The following is a 19,508-nucleotide window of genomic DNA, read 5'->3' as shown; positions in this document are numbered from 1 at the left end:
TTTCAGGAAATTTCCGATGCAGCTGCCAATGAATCTTTAAAGGTTTATATGAAATGATATATATGCATTTGGCCTTTACAATCATTTGTTTGTTTGTTATTTCAGGACAGGACTTGGTCGAGCTCGAGCGTGGCTGCATCTGGCTCTAATGCAGAAAAAAATAGCAGATTATATGAAGGTGCTTATAAATAGAAGAGACCTGCTTGGGTAAGAGTCATTCCAAAAATATAATCTTCAATTACATAGTGTAAAAAAAAAAAAAACACCCAATAGCGTTTTGTTTTATCAGTGCGAGTGGTTGAGCTCAAGCACATCAAATGCAATGCAGGACATGTCAGATACTAGAGAGCATTTGATTGGTCATTTGATTGGATGTGAATAAAACCGTTGACTCGGCAGAAGTGACAAACTACAAGCTTTACATGTTTATATCAGTCTTATATCCTCTAAACGCGAATGTTGTCTCTGTTTTGGTGCGCACTAGCGTATAGATGTCCTAAAAATGAACACTGCTGATGCTAACATCTAGAACACTTTTATTTCAATTTTGTGGGACCTAGCTCAAATATACACTTACAGGCCACTTTATTTGGTACACCTTACTAGTGCTGGGTTGGTCCCACTTTTGCCTTCAGAAATGCCTTAATCCCTCGTGGCATAGATTCGACAAGGGACTGGAAATATTCCTCAGAGATTTTGGTCCATGTTGGCATGATAGCATCACACAGTTGCTGCAGTAATCTACCGTTCCACCACATCCCAAAGGGGCTCTATTGGATTGATTTCTGGTGACTGTGGAGAACTACCGCTCAGTGGCTATTTTCTCTTTTTCGGACCATTCTCTGTATACCCTATAGATGGTTGTGCGTGAAAATCCCAGTAGATCAGCAGTTTCTGAAATACACCTGTCTGTCACCAACAACCATGCCACATTCAAAGTCACTTAAATCACCTTTCTTCCCCATTCTGATGCTTGGTTTGAACTGCAGCAGTTCATCTTGACCATGTCTACATGCCTAAATGCTTTGAGTTGGTGTAATGTGATTGGCTGAATAAAATGTGCGTTAACGAGCAGTTGGACTGGTGTACCTAATAAAGTGGCCGGTTAGTGTACATACGTGCAACATAAGAAAATAACTCATTTGTTCCTATTGAATCTCAACGTGTGTGTCACCAGTGTTGGGTAAGTTATTTTAAAAAAAAGTAATTAATTACTACTTACAAATTACATCGTTAAAGTTGTATATAAATTACTTTTCTAATTACTTGTCTAAAAGGTGAGTGATTTACTCAATAAGTAATTGAATTACTTGACTCAATTCTATGTATAAAACCCTATAAATCTAAATGCATAGTCAATATAAATTATACTCTTATTTATTTGCATGGTAAACAATAAAAAAGTAACGTTAAACATGTATCCATATCAAAATATGAAACGTTTAATAGAAGTGACCCCATATTTTATGTATAACCTATTGTAATTAATTCATTTCTGACTTGGTTCATTGTTTAAGCAATAGTCTGACAAATGTATCGACCTTAATTATAAGGAAATGTTAAATATTGAGTATTTAAGGCAAGTACTGTTGGAATATCAAGCCAATTCCATGTTTGTTCAATAGGAAAAGGTCTGGAGAGTGTTTTCTTCAATGCCAAAAAATGTTGTAATTTATCAGATACAAATGAATAATTTTATGACAGCGCTCTGGGTTACGTTACCCCAATGCAATATAAGAATTACATTCAAGAGGTTTGCAACTAACTTGCATTTCCGGACTCCAGCATATATACACAACTGATATTAACAGGTGGAGTTTTGGTTTAACGTCACTTATCAGTCATTCTGCAGTCCTTTGGCTCTTGTACCCCAGACATACTTCCTCTTTCTGCAACCCTTCTCTGCATACCAGAACTGAACTATTACGTGCATCTTTAATATATTTCACAACTTCTACAAGCATCAAGACAACTTGTGACATGTCTAGACTTTGTTTTAAACAAAGGCCCCCACACCTATTCTGCTATTTCCATCTTGTTGGCATGTTCCTTAAAGTATGCAGCACAGTAAAAAGAGAAAAAGAGGAAGTGTGTCTGGTCAATATGTGATCTCATACAATAGAAAAAGATTGGTTGTTAGTCTAAACATTTGTCTAATAAAAAATAAAGCCACAAAAGTAATCAAAATAAATTCCTTTTTTTCAACAGTACATTAAGTAACTGTAATTACATTTCATATAATCCCTCACTTTAAGCAATTTAATTTAGTTATTTTGTATCTAGTTACACCCAACACTGCATGCGAGACACAGAAATGAACCCGATTGAATTTGCATCATTTGTGACACAATTTAAAAACTGAACACTAAACACTAGTTCTTGTTTAATAAGCATGCATACATACACGCACACATTTAGGCGAGGCAGTGGCGCAGTAGGTAGTGCTGTCGCCTCAGCACGAAGGTCGCTGGGTCGCTGATTAGAACCTCGGATCAGTTGGCGTTTCTGTGTGGAGTTGGCATGTTCTCCCTGCCTTTGCGTGGGATTCCTCCGGGTGCTCCGGTTTCCCCCACAGTCCAAAGACATGCGGTACAGGTGAATTGGGTAGGCTAAATTGTCCGTAGTGTATGAGTGTGTGTGTGGATGTTTCCCAGAGATGGGTTGCGGCTGGAAGGGCATCTGCTGCGTAAAAATGTGCTGAATAAGTTGGCGGTTCATTCCGCTGTGGCGACCCCGGATTAATAAAAGTACTAAGTGGACATGAAAATGAATGAATAAATGAACATACACATTTATGCAAATTTTCATGAATCATACCAAACTTTATTCTAAATGCACAAAAAAATGAAACCACTGACACCACAAGGATGCGAAAAGCCGAAAGTTGCTGCAGACATTTATTTCAGTATGAAAAGGAAACAGAATAATGAGTAGCGGGGGCGGGGGGAGTTAGTTTTGTGCTCCGTTTTCGTCTTTCACTTATAGCAAACTAACGGTTGGAGGGGTGTGGTTAAGCAAATGTTTGCCCAAGCCTTCGAACTTGCATCATCTGATAAGGACCGCCCTTCCAGAGCAGAAGCAAATGGTTCTATTTTTCAGTGGATAAACTAGTATATTTACTGTAAGTGAGCCAGTGTTATATTTTCTGATCTTGTTGTAAAAATGCTGAATGAACTCTTCAAATCCCACATTTCCTGTATTTAAATTCCATTTTTTGTGTTTGTCTAAGGGAGTTTTATGAGCCCGGAGCTCTTGTAATGGAGGAAGAAGGAGCTGTGATTGTAGGGATGCTGGTGGGTCTCAACGTGATCGATGCAAATCTGTGTGTGAAAGGAGAGGATCTGGATTCTCAGGTGAAACGCAAAACCGTCCAATCCAGATGTGCTTTTTGACTGACTTGGTTAACACCGTGTTTTGTTTTTACTGCAGGTGTGTGTCATTGACTTCTCAATGTATCTGAAGGATCCACAAGCAACTGAGAGCAAACAAGAGTGAGTCTGAGATCATTTAGCAGACCATTATTCACTTGTTTTCTAAATGTTTAGTTCGAGATTATTGGAAAATAGTTGTTTTGTTAATAGTGATAATTCACTCAATTTAAATTCTGCCATCATTCACTCACCCTCGACTTGTTCCAAACATATTTGAGTTTTGTTCTTGTGTTGAACACAAAAGAAGATATTTGAAAGGATGTTTAGAACTGGTAGTCATTGACTTTTATAATATTTGTTTCATGTATAGAAGTCAATCGGTTTTAGACAAGAATACAAGAACTCATAAACATTCGGAATCACTTGAGGGTGTGCAAAAGATCAGCAAAATAAAAACCTTTGAGTGAACTATGCCTTTAATATCATGGTTTTATTTGGTGACTGAAGGTTTAACAATGACTTTTTTTTGTCTAACTTCTAATAGCGATTCAAAAATGACCGCCATACTTGACCAGAAGCACTACATCGAAGAGCTGAACCGGCATCTGAGCTGCACAGTGACTGATCTTCAGGCCAAGATGGACTCGCTGGAGAAAACCAACAGCAAACTCATCGAGGAGGTGAAAACATCCTCATTTTTCATTCCTTTATCTTCGGCTTAGTCCCTTATTTATCAGCACCCAGAGGAAACCCATGCAAACTTGGGGAGAACATGCAAACTCCACACAGATATGCCTACTGGCCCAGGTGGGACTCGAACCAGCGACCTTCTTGCTGTGAGGCAACTGTGCTAACCACTGAGCCATCATGCCGCCCTATCCTTATTTTAGGTTCTTATATTTTACATAATTTATAAATCATGCTGGTTGTTAAATGGATTAGAGACATGAATACATTTCCAAGCATCAAAACATTACTTTTACTACAGAACTTTGTCATATTTACAAGAATCCTCATCAGATGACTTATTAAAGGACTTGGTGAATCACGGTTCAGCCACAAAATACTAAGTTCTTGTCATTTTCATTTTCAGACAGTTAGGTTTTATCTATTTGCCAGCTAAAAAAATCATTCTAATCTTTTAAGACATTGTGCAGTTTACTATGATCACCTATTTTTAATAAGTACAGGTTAAAAGAAGTGTTTTTTTATTTTGTACATGACTATATTAGCTATAATGAATTAAAATTGGAACATTATTTCACTCATATTTTGAACCATATATATATATATATATATATATATATATATATGTGTGTGTGTGTGTGTGTGTGTGTGTGTGTGTGTGTGTGTGTGTGTGTGTGTGTGTGTGTGTGTATACACACACACACACATGACTATTAGCTATAATGAATTAAAATTGGAACAATATTTCACTCATATTTTGAACCATATATATATAATTTATAGTCACAAAAATTGCAACTTTAATTTCATTTGAATGCCACAATGTACAAAAAAATGGTTAAATATTTTGTTATTTGATGACTTTTCTACAGCTTACAGCAGCGACGGACAGAATCAACGCTCTGCGTGAGGAGCAAGAACAGCTTAAACAGGAAAATGCTAATATTCTCCAATCTAGTCAAAGAAAAGAGGAGGTGAGATTTTGATTTTTCAGCTGTATTTATTGCCTTTTATGTAACACTGGTGTTCAGTTTTATTGTCATTCTGCTACATGTGTGGACATTAACATGTGCTACATGTGGAACGAAATGTTCTGTCTCGTAGAATCACGGTGCTACATAAATAAACATAATCATAGATATGAACACAACACTGGACGCAAAAGCAATTTTAAACCTATACATGACCAACATACCAGAGCAGTAATCTCACTAGACATGAATACTTAACTATACAAACAACCTGAGACCTTCTATACAAGTACTTTTGCGTAAGACGGAACAATATTGTGCAAGATATTGTGTCAAAGAGGTATTTAGGTTAATGAAAACAAGTAGTGCAACAAGATTTGTGGCCCATTCACAGGTAAACATTATTTTTCTTATTATAAAGAGGGTTTTAAATAAAGTGCCTGGTGCATATAGAAAAAAGTGTTTTTACAGGTGGTTTGTCAAGCCCACTCACCTGTGTGAGGCATGCTCAGATGGCCCGTTTCCACTGAGTGGTACGGTACAGTTCGTTGATACACTTTTATGGCCTTTTCCACTATCAAAAGGTGTACCGTACCACTTTTTCGGCACACATTCGAAAGGGTACCAAACATGAGAAGGAGTGCCAAAAGGCGGAGCTAGACGCCCAGCTGAACGCTATTGTTTAACAGATATGCGTTATTCGCTTGCGCAACAAGCCAGAATGAAAACAAAAAACCTGCCATGTTTAAAATACACAGCCGAGAGATTACAGAATTATATATACATGTAATAACGAGGCTCAAAAAAACCTTGTCGTCGTCTTGATGAACAGCCACAAAGCCATGGAGTAGAGCAGAATCTACCCTGTGGCTCGTAGTTTTATATGTACGAGTCAGTCTGAAGTAGAGGTCTGCATTCCCGACCTGACCAGATTTCTGCGGCGCGGGAATAAATTTCCGAATAAAGAGCGGGAGCGGTCGGTAACGGGTTTAATTTGGGACTGGAGAGGGCCGTCTAGCAATATCGCTCCCGACTTCCGAGCGAGCACGCGTATGTATGCGTGTAAATGAAATATCGCTTTGCTGTGTTTAGCTTGTTTGTTGCTGTGTGTATGTGTGCGCGCGCACGCGAATGAGAGAAAGAGAGAGCTTTGTGCGTGTGTGTGTGTGTGTGTGTTAGTGCACACACGTGAATGAGAGAGAGAGCTTTGTGTGTGTGCTTGGTGCTTATGTGTATGTGTGTGTTTATACAGACAGCTTGTTATAGGCTGTCTGGACTGTATAGCTGGGTGGTTTTCGGTTTTGTTCTCCTCCCCGCTCTTTTAGCGGGATCGGGCGCGGCGGGTAGAAAACGGGGCGGGGCGGGCAGCGGGACAACAAATGCTGAATGTAAGCAGGAGCGGTCGGGTTCGGGCGAAAACCTGGCAGGTGCGAGCGGGAGCGGGATTCAAAATTTAGTCCCGCGCAGGTCTCTTGTCTGAAGTGCAAACGGTTTGGCTTTCTTTTTCCGTACCGTACTGTACCAGTCAGTGGAAACGAGCCAAGAGATGCACATTGTTTTTTTAGAGATATGGAGTGATTGTAAAGAGTGTCTGCTGCAAAACTGGTCAAAGTGTCATGCTGTGTTCACCTCAGACGTGGCATGCGCAAATGAATCATGCTATGCGCACATAAATAAACACGCGAACATTTTTAGTTTGCTCTCTTCATTCGCACATCAAATTCAATTCATTTGTGTGTCAAATTTTCTTCATTCACGTGTCAAATCGGCTTCGCAATATAGGCGGATTCACGTCATGGACAGGGCTTCTGTCTGCCTAGTGACTGTAGCTTTGTTGCTAAATGGTTAACATGGAGATTTCTAAGAGAGTAGCTGTGCTTTATGTGCTTTAGGAAGGCTGAAAAACAGTGTAGATTCATTCGGTGCCGTGTCTATGAGTTCATCAACTCTTCCAGAAACTATACCTGGATGATGGAAGCTTTAAGCGGTGCTTCAGACTAAGCAGAGTCAAGTTTGATGAACTTTTGTTCGGTGACGGCAAGAGGATTTTTTCTTTAGGACACCAACAACAGGCGCTACATCATAATCACGCTCCTACAAGAGCAAGCTGCTCATTGGTTAACCCGTCGAAAATGTCTGCTAAAGTTCAGATTTTCCAACTCAAACGCACAAACACTTAATTGGCGCAAATCATGTCATTCGCACCACCTCTTTCGCATGAATTGTACTGCAGGATGTCTAGTCACATCTTTGCATTGACTTAACATGTAAATAACTCTCGCTTGATGCTTTATTCGCATCTGGTGTGAACACACCAACAGAGAGCTGAAAGAATGTCTTTCTTTATAGGTGGTTTGTCAAGCTCACTCACCTGTGTGAGGCAGGCTCAGAAATGTTTTTATCTATATCAAGTGATCGTAATGCCTAGTTCAGACTGCATGATTTTAGCCCGATTTTGGCTCGCCGACAGGTTTTGAGAAATCGCCGACAAATGCCTGAAATCACAGGCAAATCGCTGCTCGTGCACGTGAGTGACAATCACACAGTATGAACTATCAAAGACGCGATCTGAGAGAATCGCCGATGAGTCGCCGATGCCTGCGAGATATTTGGCGTGCTAAATATCTGGAGCTGTCGGCGATTCAAATCATGCCGTGTGAATTGAGTGTTGAATGAAAATAACATCAGCGATCGCCTACAGCCAATGAGAGAGCGGCATTCACTTGTGTGTGCGCGCGTGTGTATACCTGCTGCAGGCCAGCGGGAGGCTGGGGGAGAAGTTAAAAGCGCTCTTTTTTGGTTTATTTGGACCCACGAAATGGAGGAAAAACTAGTGGAGGTTTGACAGGACTCAGGAGTAACCGTGTCTGTTTGACGTTTTATACAGAAAGAAATTAGTTTATTATCAACGTTGAGGAGAAATGGCTAATTCCCTTTAAACCCAGGTGAGCAAACATGTACATTTTCTACCCCATTAAAGGCTTCTTTCTCATTATGTAGTTAATAACGAGATATAATACATGTTTTTGTCTTTGAGACTTAGTTTGGACGAAGTTGTCGGCGATTCTTCCTATAGTAAAGTCATGCAATGTGAAAGCCCCTGTCGCCGATCAATCTTGCAGTGTAAACAAAGCAGCGACGAAACGCTAGCCCAGATAGTCAAGCAGTGTGAAAACATCTATGACACGACTACTTTGAAAATCATGCAGTCTGAACTCGGCATAAGAAAGTGTCTGGTGCATATGCAAATATAAGTTTATTGCTACATTATCATCTGGCCATGACTATGAAAAAAGCCAAAAATACTTATTTAGATTTTTTTTTATTAGGTGACTCTGCAGGACAGCCAGGTGGAGCTGGAAACATATCGGCAGACTCGTCAGGGTTTGGATGAAATGTACAGTGTGGTTTGGAAACAGTACAAGGAGGAGAAACGAATCAGGCAGGTAAGAATGCAAAGAAATCCAGCTCTGAATGTACAGAAATAGTCTTTATTTTCAGTTAATATAATATTTCACAGTATATTAGAGGGCTTAAGATGACTTAAAGCAGGGGTGCTCAAACATTTTTTTTTAAAAGGGCCATAAACTACACTTGATTGAGAGTAGTGGGCCGGAGGTAAATATACTAAACTGTAAAGTTGTCAGATGTTATTTTCTTATTTCTTATTATTTATTATATGATTATTTTTACAATTTAATTAATACTATAATTTATTACATGTAAAATATTTAATTGTATTAACAATTATACATTTTTGTTTATTTTATAAAGAACATCTTGCAATAAAAATCATGAACGATCCAATCTTCTTTGATTCGCTTGCTGATGACTTCTTCAATGTCCGCTATCCATTAAATGACTATTTATTTGTTTATTTTTTTAAATCTTATTCATTCGCAACATTTAATGCAAATGTTTAATTTCAGTTTGCTTTTTTGTTGCTCAACAGTAACAAAAGTTATGTTAGCTTAAAAATGACAATCTCTGTTGAAGGCATTCCCCCCCAAATTCCCGATAATTCTCCCTCTCTTCTCAAATGGGATGGAGGGCCAAATCAAAGGTTACCGTGGGCCAAAGTTTGGGCATCTCTGACTTAAAGGGAGAGTTCACCCCAAAATTACAATGTAATCATTTACTCATCTTTCACTTGTTTTAAACCCATTTGTGTTTCATTCTTCTGTTGAACACAAAGAAATATATACTGAAGAATACTGGGAGGACAAAAGCACCATCAACTGCTTTTTTCCAGCAGAACCTCTTGTTTTGTGTTCAGCAGAAGAAAGGAATTGATAAGTTTACGACCACTCGAGTGTGGGAAAATACTGAGGTAATATAATTATATATATAATTAAGTGAATTATGATTAAAATGAGACAAAACAACTTTTAAAATAAACTTCTAATAAAAACTGATATGAAATGTCGTTGTTTTTATTTCATTATTATTATTTTTAATTATAATTATTATTTTCTAAATTTCGTTATAAAATTGAAAAGTTTAAAGTCTGGTTAAATAAAGGTTTTTCAGAATGTGTTTAAGGGCTAATGTGCATGCGTCTTCAACACTCCATTTATGGTCAGTCAGTATAACAGGAAACTCCTTTATAACTCGCAATTCTGACTTACTAACTTTGATTTCAGACTTTATACCTCGGAATTGCAACTTTATAACTCAGAATTCTGATTTAACTCAAAATTGCTAACTTTAACTCTTAATTTGCAACTTTATAACTTAGAACTCAGATTTTTTAACTCTGAATTGCGACTTTATAACTCAGAATTCTGACTTAATAACTCAAAATTGCAACTTTAACTCACAATTTGCGACTTTATAGCTTAGAATTCAGATTTTATAACTCGGAATTGCGATTTTATAATTCAGAATTCTGACTTAATAACTCAAAATTGCGACATTAACTCAGAATTTGTAACTTTATAACTCAGAATTGCGACTTTATAACTCAAATTTTTTTAATAACTCAAAATTGCAACTTTAACTCAGAATTTGCTACTTTATAACTCAGAAATCTGATTTAATAACTCAACTCCAAATTTGCGACTTTACAACTTGGAATTCTGATTTAATAACTCAAAATAGCGACTAACTCAGAATTTGCAACTTTATAACTCAGAATTGTGACTTTTATAATTCAGAATTTTTTTTAATAACTCAATTTCGACTAACTCAGAATTTGTGACTTTTTAACTCAGAATTCTGATTTAATAACTTAAAATCGCGACTTAACTCAAAATTTGCAACTTTATAACTTGGAATTCTGACTTTGGAGCTCGGAATTCTGATTTAATAACTCAAAATTGCAACTAACTCAGAATTTGCGACTTTATTACTCACAATTGCGACTTTATAACTCAGAATTGCGACTTTATAACTCAGAATTGCAACTTTATAACTCAAAATTGCGACTAACTCAGAATTTGCAACTTTATTACTCAGAAATCTGATTTAATGACTTAAAATTGCGACTTAACTCAAAATTGTGACTAAAACTCAGAATTGTGACTTTATATATATATTTTTTTACATTGTATTTATTTGTTTTATTCAGTGGTGGGAACGGGCTTCCATGCCTTCCCCTTAGGTAGATAGAATTGGGATTGGGCCTAAGCCTCATCTTCCAGTTTTTGTGAGTTTATATTGAAATTCCAACAATAAATGCTGTTTAGCTGCTCTTTGAATTTGTGTAACCGGGCAATGTACAGACGCCTTATAAACCTTTTTATTATCGAGTAATTCCATCAATACTGTAGTTTTGCTTTGTTTTTAATAGCCTTCAAAATTCAGCAATGTGAAGTACCAGAACTCCTTATATAGTTTACAGCCCTCATAAAATTATAACGAGCCAATCACTAACGCTGAATGCACTTATTAACCAATCAGGAGCTACAGAAGGAGCTGGAGTTGCAGATCGGCCTGAAGCAGGAAATGGAAGTAGCCATGAAACTCCTGGAAAAGGACACGCATGAGAAGCAGGACACGCTGGTTGCGCTGCGACAACAACTGGACCAAGTCAAGAATCTCAACCTGCAGATGTTCAACAAAGCACAGGTGGTGCATTTTGTTGTCGTACAACACTGTATTTTTCGGCATTTGATCGTTTTCAGTCACACGACCTGAAATTAATGGGCCGTAATGGCAGATACATTGAGATCTCTATAGAAACACAGCACAAACCAGTCTCATTTCTATCTATTTCAACCTATGAATATTTGGTTTAAATAATAACAAAACAAAACTGAGATCAGATCACAGACTGTAAATTGTGGGCACTTGTGATCCATATACTGCACCCGCAACTGTTTTTCAGTCATTCAAAATTGTCAAGTCGCTGTCAGAGCTCCAATTCGGCAACATTTACCTTTATCTTGTGGATATTCCTCAGTGATTTAATCATTGGTGACAGTGTAAAAGCACGTAAGTGTCTGCTTTTGCTTAATCTTTGCTAGTAGAGAAAATATGTTCACTTTTTCCATTTATATTTTGTCTTTGCATGTCAATTTATACTTTAGTTGTGAAATTTAACCAACAAATTAGCGTAAAAATTGTACAAAAAAAGCATATGAATGTACTGACAGCGGCTGCACAGTATACTGCAAAATGATGGTTATCACAATAACATTATGTGCAATATGCATATTGCAGACAATTGAGGTTAATTCCATTTATTTTATGCATTTTTGTGCGAAAGTCAAGATGAGAGAGGAAAATGACAACAGCCAATCAGAATATCTGCTCAGGTTTACAACTCATTTATAGTGTTTTGAATTAATGTTAGCATCTTAGCTCGTGTTTTTAGTCTGAATTAGAATGAATTAGATCCAAAAAATATCTTCAACCAGTTTATTTTAATAATATTAAATAAATGATTTAAAACATGCTAATGAAAATAGCATTTTTCAAGGGAAAATTTATATTAAAAAAAATATCATTATTGCATGTTTTTTTTTCCAGTATTGTGCAGCCCTGATAGGCATTGTAGATGGTTATGGGTCAATGATGCTACCATTCCACACAAATCCATACATTTCCCCTTTCTAGCTGTTCTTTCTATAAAGAAATTTCTGTAAAAGCAAAACCCAATCTCTACATATTATGTCTTATCGTAAAACATTTATCCAGCTTTTTGGCTAAAAAGTGAGACCTCACTCGGCCCGTGACTTGACGGTCAGTGGGAGATCTTAATGTTTTACCCACTAGAAGGCATTTTATTCCCTTAATGGGGCAACATCACGTGAAAACTATCAATAGGATTAGTTGAGGCTAATTGAATTCAATATGTTGTCATTTGATGCATAAGGCGTCTGACCGAGTGGCCCAGAAAAAGGAGGAGGACATGGTACATCTGGAAAAGAAGATGATTCAGATGGAGGCAGCCATGAAGGAACTGGAACAGAGGTGATGGAATACTGAAAAACTAGCATTTTGGTGTCATTTACTTACCCTCACATTGTTTTATTGAAAAATGATAATTAACCCATAATTGGAGCATGGAGGGTCAGGGCTATCCTGATGGATGTTTTCTATTTTTATATACATTTGAAGTCATTAGCCCCCCCTTTAATTTTTTTTTTTTTTTACTTTTTTTTTTTATATTTCCCTAATGATATTTAACACAGCAAGGTAATTTTCACAGTATGTCTGATAATATTTTGTCTTCTTGAGAAAGTCTTATTTGTTTTATCTCGGCTAGAATAAAAGCAGATTTTTATTTTTTTAAATCCATTTTAAGGTCAAAATTATTACCCCCTTTAAGCTTTATATTTTTTCGATAGTCTACAGCAGGGGTCACCAACATGGTGCCCGCGAGGATCACATGTGTTGCCCGCAGGCCTGTTCTAAAAACAGCTCACCATAGCGCCACTTACCAGTAAGCTTCATCTAATATAGAAGTAATCATTTAAAAATGTAAATATTTGCAGAGATATATCAAAATAAAGTGTTGCACATTGATACATTAAATACAGGGTATTTCCCACCCTGTTAAATCATTGTTGATAACTTTTGTGAGAATCATTAACATGATCAGTGTCTTCACATGGATTAATATCATTAATTATTACCAAAAACATACAGTATAATTAAAAGTAAATTGAGCAAATTTGTTATTTGAGAAGTGTTTATCAAACTGGTAGCCCTCCACATTAATCGGTACCCAAGAAGTAGCTCTCAGTTTCATAAAGGTTGGTGACCCCTGGTCTACAGAACAAACCATCATTATACAATAACTTCCCTAATTACCCTAACCTGATTAGTTAACCCAATTAACCTAGTTAAGCCTTTAAATGTCACTTTAAGCTGTATAGAAGTGTCTTGAAAAATATCTAATAAAGTATTAATTACTGTCATCATAGCAAAGATAAAACAAATCAGTTATTAGAAATGAGTTATTCAAATTATGTTTAGAAATGGGTTGGAAAAATCTCTGTCAAACAGAAATTGGGGGAAAAAATAAACAGGGGTGCTAATAATTCTGACTTCAACTGTATATGTTTTCCTTCATTTCAGAGACATGGAACTGCTAAGAAATCCATCTTAAAACACAAAAATACTTGAGTTTGGACTTGATTTGGTTGTTTTTGTCGGTGTGGGGGAAAAAAACAAAGTTTAGGTTTCAAACCATAGTCTGTAAAACTTTAGGACAAATCATAGACTGTAAAAATATGGACGTGGGATCCATGACGTCACCCATAGGTTTCTGAAGGGTGCAAATGAAGCTACAAGTAGGCATGGCCAACCATCGCCATATTGTTCGCACGTCATCACACCGACCGGGGGATACCAAACAAGGGCAAAGAGGCAGAGCTACAGACGCCTGCTAGCGATTTTCATGGATGAGTTTTTCTTTGGGAGAATGCTTAATACTTTATCACCTGCGACTCGTTTGTGTTCTGACCACTTGTGCTTGGTTGTATACTATATCAATAAAGTGTGTTTAGTCCTTTAAAAACACTGCTGTAACACATTGAGCCACTAAGCATTGTTCTTGTTGTTTTTCTACAGGAGGAAAATGAGAATCACTTGCAAACACTTCAAATATAGTCTGTGTTAGTAAATGCAAGGCTATTGATTAAATCCAGCATAACACTGTATGACAAAATTTCAGAATTTCACTCATCTGGGAAAAGGTCGCTTGAGTGGTTTGTGAGCACAATTAAGTGCACAGAGCATGCCATATCATCTGATAACTGTTAGAAATGATTCCTAAAGGCAATTGACTGTAAAGCCACATAAAACAAAATACAATATATGTGCTGAGCTCAGCAGCTAATCGGCTGAGGTGACATGACGGCGACCGGCGAGACCTAGCTGTCACTTAAGTGACCACGCCCTTAATTATGCAGACTTAGTATAAATGCAACTAAAGTGAACCGTCTTTAAGCAATAAATAAATAACCCCTAAAGCAATACTTCTCATTTACTCCAAACCTTTTATCATCCTTTCATTTCTTTGCTTCATGTTTTTGAGAAAACAGGAGAATTTCTGAAACGAGTCTTTCAGGTTTTAAAGCACATATTGACAGAGCTTTTGAATGTGTGTGTGTGTGAACTCTCATTTAGTCTCAGATATTGACAGAGCTTTTGAATGTGTGTGTGGACTCTCATTTAGTCTCAGATATGATTTGCATGCACAGTTGAGCAGAATTATTTCCCCCCGGTACATTTTGCCCCCATTTTCTATTTAATGGAAAGATTTTTTTCCTTGTATAATGATGGTTTATTCTGTAGACAAATATTGCTAAAGGGGGCTAATAATATTGACCTTTAAAGGGCACATACTTTACCCCTTTTTAATGATTTAATAATAATATTATGGTTCTTCTGAGTGTGCCAGTTTAGGTTCAGTTCAACACACAGTTCAGATGATTTTATTATAGTGTCTTCAAAAGTGTCATGTTGGGGGTGTTTACACAGTTTGCTGTTTTAGTGGCGTGTTGCTTCACAGTTTCGGCTTCCCGCCCAACTTAACAAGGGGGCGGAGCCAAGAGCTCCCACGATCTGTGTGTGCAACAGACAGGCTGACAGACTGAGAGAGAAGCTAAGCTGAGTTAGGATGAGCATTCAGCCGTACATGTACAAGTCGGACACAGACCAAGCAGGGAGTACAAAATCATTTGTGTCTTTTTATAGTCTCGGTGTACAAGTGCCGAGCTTGAGACTAATAACCACACACACTGAATTACCTTTGACTGAAGCACCGAATGCGTGGCGACACGGCACACCTGACACTCAGTGAAGCAGAAACATGAAGTGCCCCGAATGGTCACGCCACGCATTCTAGAACTCCAAACACAAGCCTCCACCAGGGCAAACACATTGGCGCCGCGTCACTGACCCGAAGCTCCACTGCGTGCACCCCGACAGAAAGCCGAGCCGCTGACCCGAAGCTCCGCCGCGTGCACCCCGACAGAAACCCACACCGCGCCGAGCCGCTGACCCAAAGCTCCGCCGCATGCACCCCAACAGAAACCCATGCCCATATCTCCGAAATACACAGCGCCACGCCCCGCAAAAGGTACAAGTAATAAATCCGATTACAGCGATAATGTGGAGAATATTGATCTTGTGTTGAGCCCAATGAGCTTTTCATCAAAAAAATAGAGCAAGGGTGTTCCTTTAGTGGTATCGCTTTGACTCACACGCTGAAAATGGCGGACGTGCAACAAGAAACTGAGGATATGATCGTGACGCAAAGCCGTCGATCAATATTGGTGGGCGGGGGGACCGCTCTCCTACGTTAAGTTGCGGTCTGTCTGAAAACCGCTCCTATTGGTCCACCGTTTTTTTTTTTTAAAAAAGGACTGTGTGTGTTTATATCACCCCGATATGACGGTCTATACACTATACTTGCACACATGTCTGTCCAAACAGCTTGAAAAGTAGATTTTTCACCATAGGTGCCCTTTAAAATGTTTTTTTTTAATTTTATTTATTTATTTTTATAAAAACTGCTTTTATTGTAGACTAATTTAAACAATTAAGACTTTCTCCAAAAGAAAAAATATTATCCGACATGCTGTGAAAAACACCTTGCTCTGTTAAACATCATTTGGGAAATATTTAAAAGTGGAACAAAAATTCAGGAGAGCTAATAATTCTTCAACTGTACATTTCTGAAGCTCATAAACACGATATCTTCTTCTCAGGCTTCAGAACTCAGAAGACGTGCAGAAGAACACAGATGAGCAGCAGAACGAGATCCGAACGGAGATGAAGGGGAAAGTGAACGCTCTGCAGAAGCGACTCTCTGACCTCGACACACTCCGGTAATGGCGGTCAAGGCTTCTGTAAAACCTGCTAACATGATTCCAACCCCTCAAGATCTCGATTTTATTAGTGTTGTCTGTTTCCACAGGGCAGGTCTGGAGACGGAGCTGAGCGCGGAGAAAGAACAGCGTCAGATCCTGCAGAAGGAGCTGCAGAGAGAACAGGACAACAGTGCGGAGCTGCGCACACAACTGCAGCAACTGCAGGGCCTGCAGACGGTCAGATATGCTGCCATAAACAGACACGCACTCAATACATTACCCTCGGTTATATCAAATCAAATCAAAGCAAGAGTGACTTGAACACAATAGTGTTCTTCCAAAGAGGAAACGTAATAAACCGGCCACTTTATTAGGTACACCTGACTAGTACCGTGCCATATGATTGGCTGGCTAAAAATGTACGTTAATGAGCAGTTGGACAGGTGTACCTAATAAAGTGGCCGCTCAGTGTGTATATATTATTCACACACAAAATACATGTATACGTGCGGAAAGAGTAATGGTTGAGCTGACAGGATTTGTGTTCCCGCAGGAGCTGCTCGATCTTCGTCAAGAGAAGCAGCAGCTCCAGCAGTTGTGTGAAGAGCAGGAACAGGCTCTACAGGAGATGGGCCTTCATCTCAGCCAGTAAGACTCTCTCTTTCTAGATCAGCCTCTGTTTATACGTCACATACTGACCTAACACTCCAACCCTGCTCTCAGATCCAAACTCAAGATGGAGGACTTCAAAGAGGTCAATAAAGCCCTGAAGGTAAAAGACATTCACCTTTTCTGTTCGTTTCTACCACAAAGCGAAGCTCCATTCAGCTAATACTGTTAGCATCTTGCTACTGTTTGTTTTATTTAACTCGGCTGTGATGCCATAAAAATCATTATAGATATGTAACAGCACATATCTGAAGAGCTAAATGAGCAGACATGCAAATCAGCTGATAGTTAAATTAATACTTAATATTCAATCAATTACATTTTGCTTGTTATGATACGCAACAACCTTCCACATGTGTTGTGGGCTGCAGGCTTTACACTTTCATGTTTCAGGAGTATTTAGCAATTTATTAAGTTTCACATTTAGAGCAGATTTTCTTTCTCATAGTAGCCTAGGCCTATTCAAGTTTATTAATCGGTGTAAAGAATAACTTTAATGTTTAAATTAATAGGCTGTTTAAATTAATTTTGCATCAAAAAAGCATTTGGATATCGGTAAAGGCGTCTGCAACTTTTGCGAAGCATCAAATCACCATCATATCTGTCAAAACATGTGCATAACTGCATAATTATTATTCTTTTAAAAAGTTGAATATTGTGAATGTCTATTTTCATACACAAATTGTACTAAAGCTGGTACCATTAATAGTACATGTTTGTGTCTAAAAAGTCCGTATAAATGAATGTTCTCTTTGAAGCCCATAGGGAGAACCACCCCATGACAGTCTTTGTACTTTCATTACGGAGTGCAGAATGCATAGGGTTTATCTATATATTTTTTAAACTTAAAAATATTAAATTTATATATATTTTTTATTTTATTTATTTATTTATTTTTTTTATTATTCATTCATTTATTTTCTTGCTGGCTTAGTCCCTTTATTAATCTGGGGTCGCCACAGTGGAATTAACCGCCAATTTATCCAGCACATTTTTACGCAGCAGATGCCCTTCCAGCCACAACCCATATCTGGGAAACAACCACACACACACTCATTCACACTCATACACTACGGACAATTTAGCCTACCCAATTGCACCCGAAGGAAACCCACACAAACACAGGGAGAACATGCAAACTGCACACAGAAACCAGCGAAGTTCTTGCTATGAGGCGACAGCACTACCCACGGTGCCACTGCATTGCCTATTTATTTCATTAAATAAATATATTTATATATAAATATATATATATATATATATATATATATATATATATATATATATATATGTGTATGTATGTATGTATGTATGTATGTATGTATGTATGTATGTGTATAATTTTAATACAAAAAAAATTAATAAATAAATGTTTGACTATTTTTCCAAGTGTATATTACTACTACTATAAGAAAAGATCAAAATTCAGTACTTTCAGTAATACCTTTGCTTAAAATGACCCGATCTAACGTGAAATAAACCTGCTCCCAAGCAGGTTTGAGCTACCAGAACTCAACAACTCTCGGATGAGTTGTAAAGAATAAAACAATCCTGGATCGTGTAAAATCATTCATTCATTCATTTTCTTGTCGGCATAGTCACTTTAATAATCCGGGGTCGCCACAGCGGAATGAATCACCAACTTATCCAGCAAGTTTTTTAAGCAGCGGATGCCGTTCCAGCTGCAACCCATCTCTGGGAACCGTGTAAAATCATCAATAACCAAATCCAGCAAACTGAGTAATCCACATACGAAAAACTCAATCCTGAACGGCACTGGATAATTACACGCAGGTGTGTTTGATATGGGTTGTAACTGAAATCTGCAGGAAGGTAGATCTCCAGGAGCAGGGTGGGTCACCCTTGATTTAAAGTATTCTGGCTGAATTGAAGTATTAATTCATATGATTTCTTTGCCGAATTAAATAAATTTGACTCAAGTTTTTGAACGGTTTAGTGTTATAATGCTACAATAACTTAACTGGTAATAAATAAATGTTTCCAAACCTTGTCTTTAGAAAATGGGGTGGAACAGTGGATAGGTGGTTAGCATTGTCGCCTCAGAGTCACTGGTTTGAGTCCCAGCTGGGCCAGTTGGCATTTCTGTGTGGACATTGCATGTTCTCCGTGTGTTGGCATAGGTTTTCCCCGCAGTCCAAAGACATGCAGGTATAGGTGAACTGGATTATCTAAATTGGCTGTAGTGTGTGTGTGTGTGTGTATGGGTGTTTCCCAGTACTGGGTTGTTGCTGAAAGAGCATCTGCTTCGTAAAACATGCTGGAATATTTGGCGGTTCATTCTGCTGTGGCAACCTCTAATAAGTCTGAGAGTAAACTGAAGGAAAATGAATGAGTGAATAATGGAAAATTGTTGTCTTTTCTGTTCTCCAGGGTCATGCTTGGCTAAAGGACGACGAAGCTACACAGTGCAAACAGTGCCAAAAAGAGTTCTCGATCTCTCGGAGGAAAGTGAGTGATGCTCCACGCTCAGTTATTGACACACAGCATCTCCAACATTTGACAGCAGCTCACCTCTTTGTGTT

The 19,508-nt window shown here is 38.0% G+C and overlaps 1 protein-coding gene and 1 long non-coding RNA gene across 12 annotated transcripts in view; both read left to right on the top strand.

The window, feature by feature from the left end:
* The window catches only part of rufy1 (RUN and FYVE domain containing 1), a 30,478-nt gene that overhangs the window by 8,145 nt on the left and 2,825 nt on the right, over positions 1 to 19,508 (top strand). For 10 of the 11 annotated variants that reach the window (XR_015507063.1, XR_015507061.1, XR_015507059.1 and 7 more), the window contains exons 4-16: positions 106 to 207; positions 3,230 to 3,353; positions 3,430 to 3,491; positions 3,916 to 4,051; positions 4,931 to 5,032; positions 8,359 to 8,475; positions 10,931 to 11,098; positions 12,348 to 12,445; positions 16,195 to 16,314; positions 16,404 to 16,533; positions 16,850 to 16,944; positions 17,020 to 17,068; positions 19,357 to 19,434. Coding sequence is in view for 1 of the 11 variants with exons in the window: in XM_087281104.1 (XP_087137230.1) it covers positions 106 to 207; positions 3,230 to 3,353; positions 3,430 to 3,491; positions 3,916 to 4,051; positions 4,931 to 5,032; positions 8,359 to 8,475; positions 10,931 to 11,098; positions 12,348 to 12,445; positions 16,195 to 16,314; positions 16,404 to 16,533; positions 16,850 to 16,944; positions 17,020 to 17,068; positions 19,357 to 19,434 (1,381 nt within the window). In the remaining 10 variants the exon portion in view is untranslated. Of the gene's footprint in view, positions 1 to 105; positions 208 to 3,229; positions 3,354 to 3,429; positions 3,492 to 3,915; positions 4,052 to 4,930; positions 5,033 to 8,358; positions 8,476 to 10,930; positions 11,099 to 12,347; positions 12,446 to 16,194; positions 16,315 to 16,403; positions 16,534 to 16,849; positions 16,945 to 17,019; positions 17,361 to 17,477; positions 17,745 to 19,356; positions 19,435 to 19,508 lie in introns of those variants that run through there. The other variant, XR_015507064.1, reaches the window with a different exon arrangement.
* LOC147833846 (uncharacterized) lies at positions 12,566 to 16,095 on the top strand. The gene is made up of 3 exons (XR_015507182.1): positions 12,566 to 15,374; positions 15,422 to 15,613; positions 15,744 to 16,095. It is a non-coding gene; the product is annotated as an uncharacterized LOC147833846 (long non-coding RNA).

Source organism: Danio rerio, chromosome 14, assembly GCF_052040795.2.
Source record: "Danio rerio strain M-AB ecotype USA chromosome 14, GRCz13ab, whole genome shotgun sequence".
Taxonomy (NCBI): Eukaryota; Metazoa; Chordata; class Actinopteri; order Cypriniformes; family Danionidae; genus Danio; species Danio rerio.
This window is presented reverse-complemented; position numbering and strand designations above follow the sequence as displayed.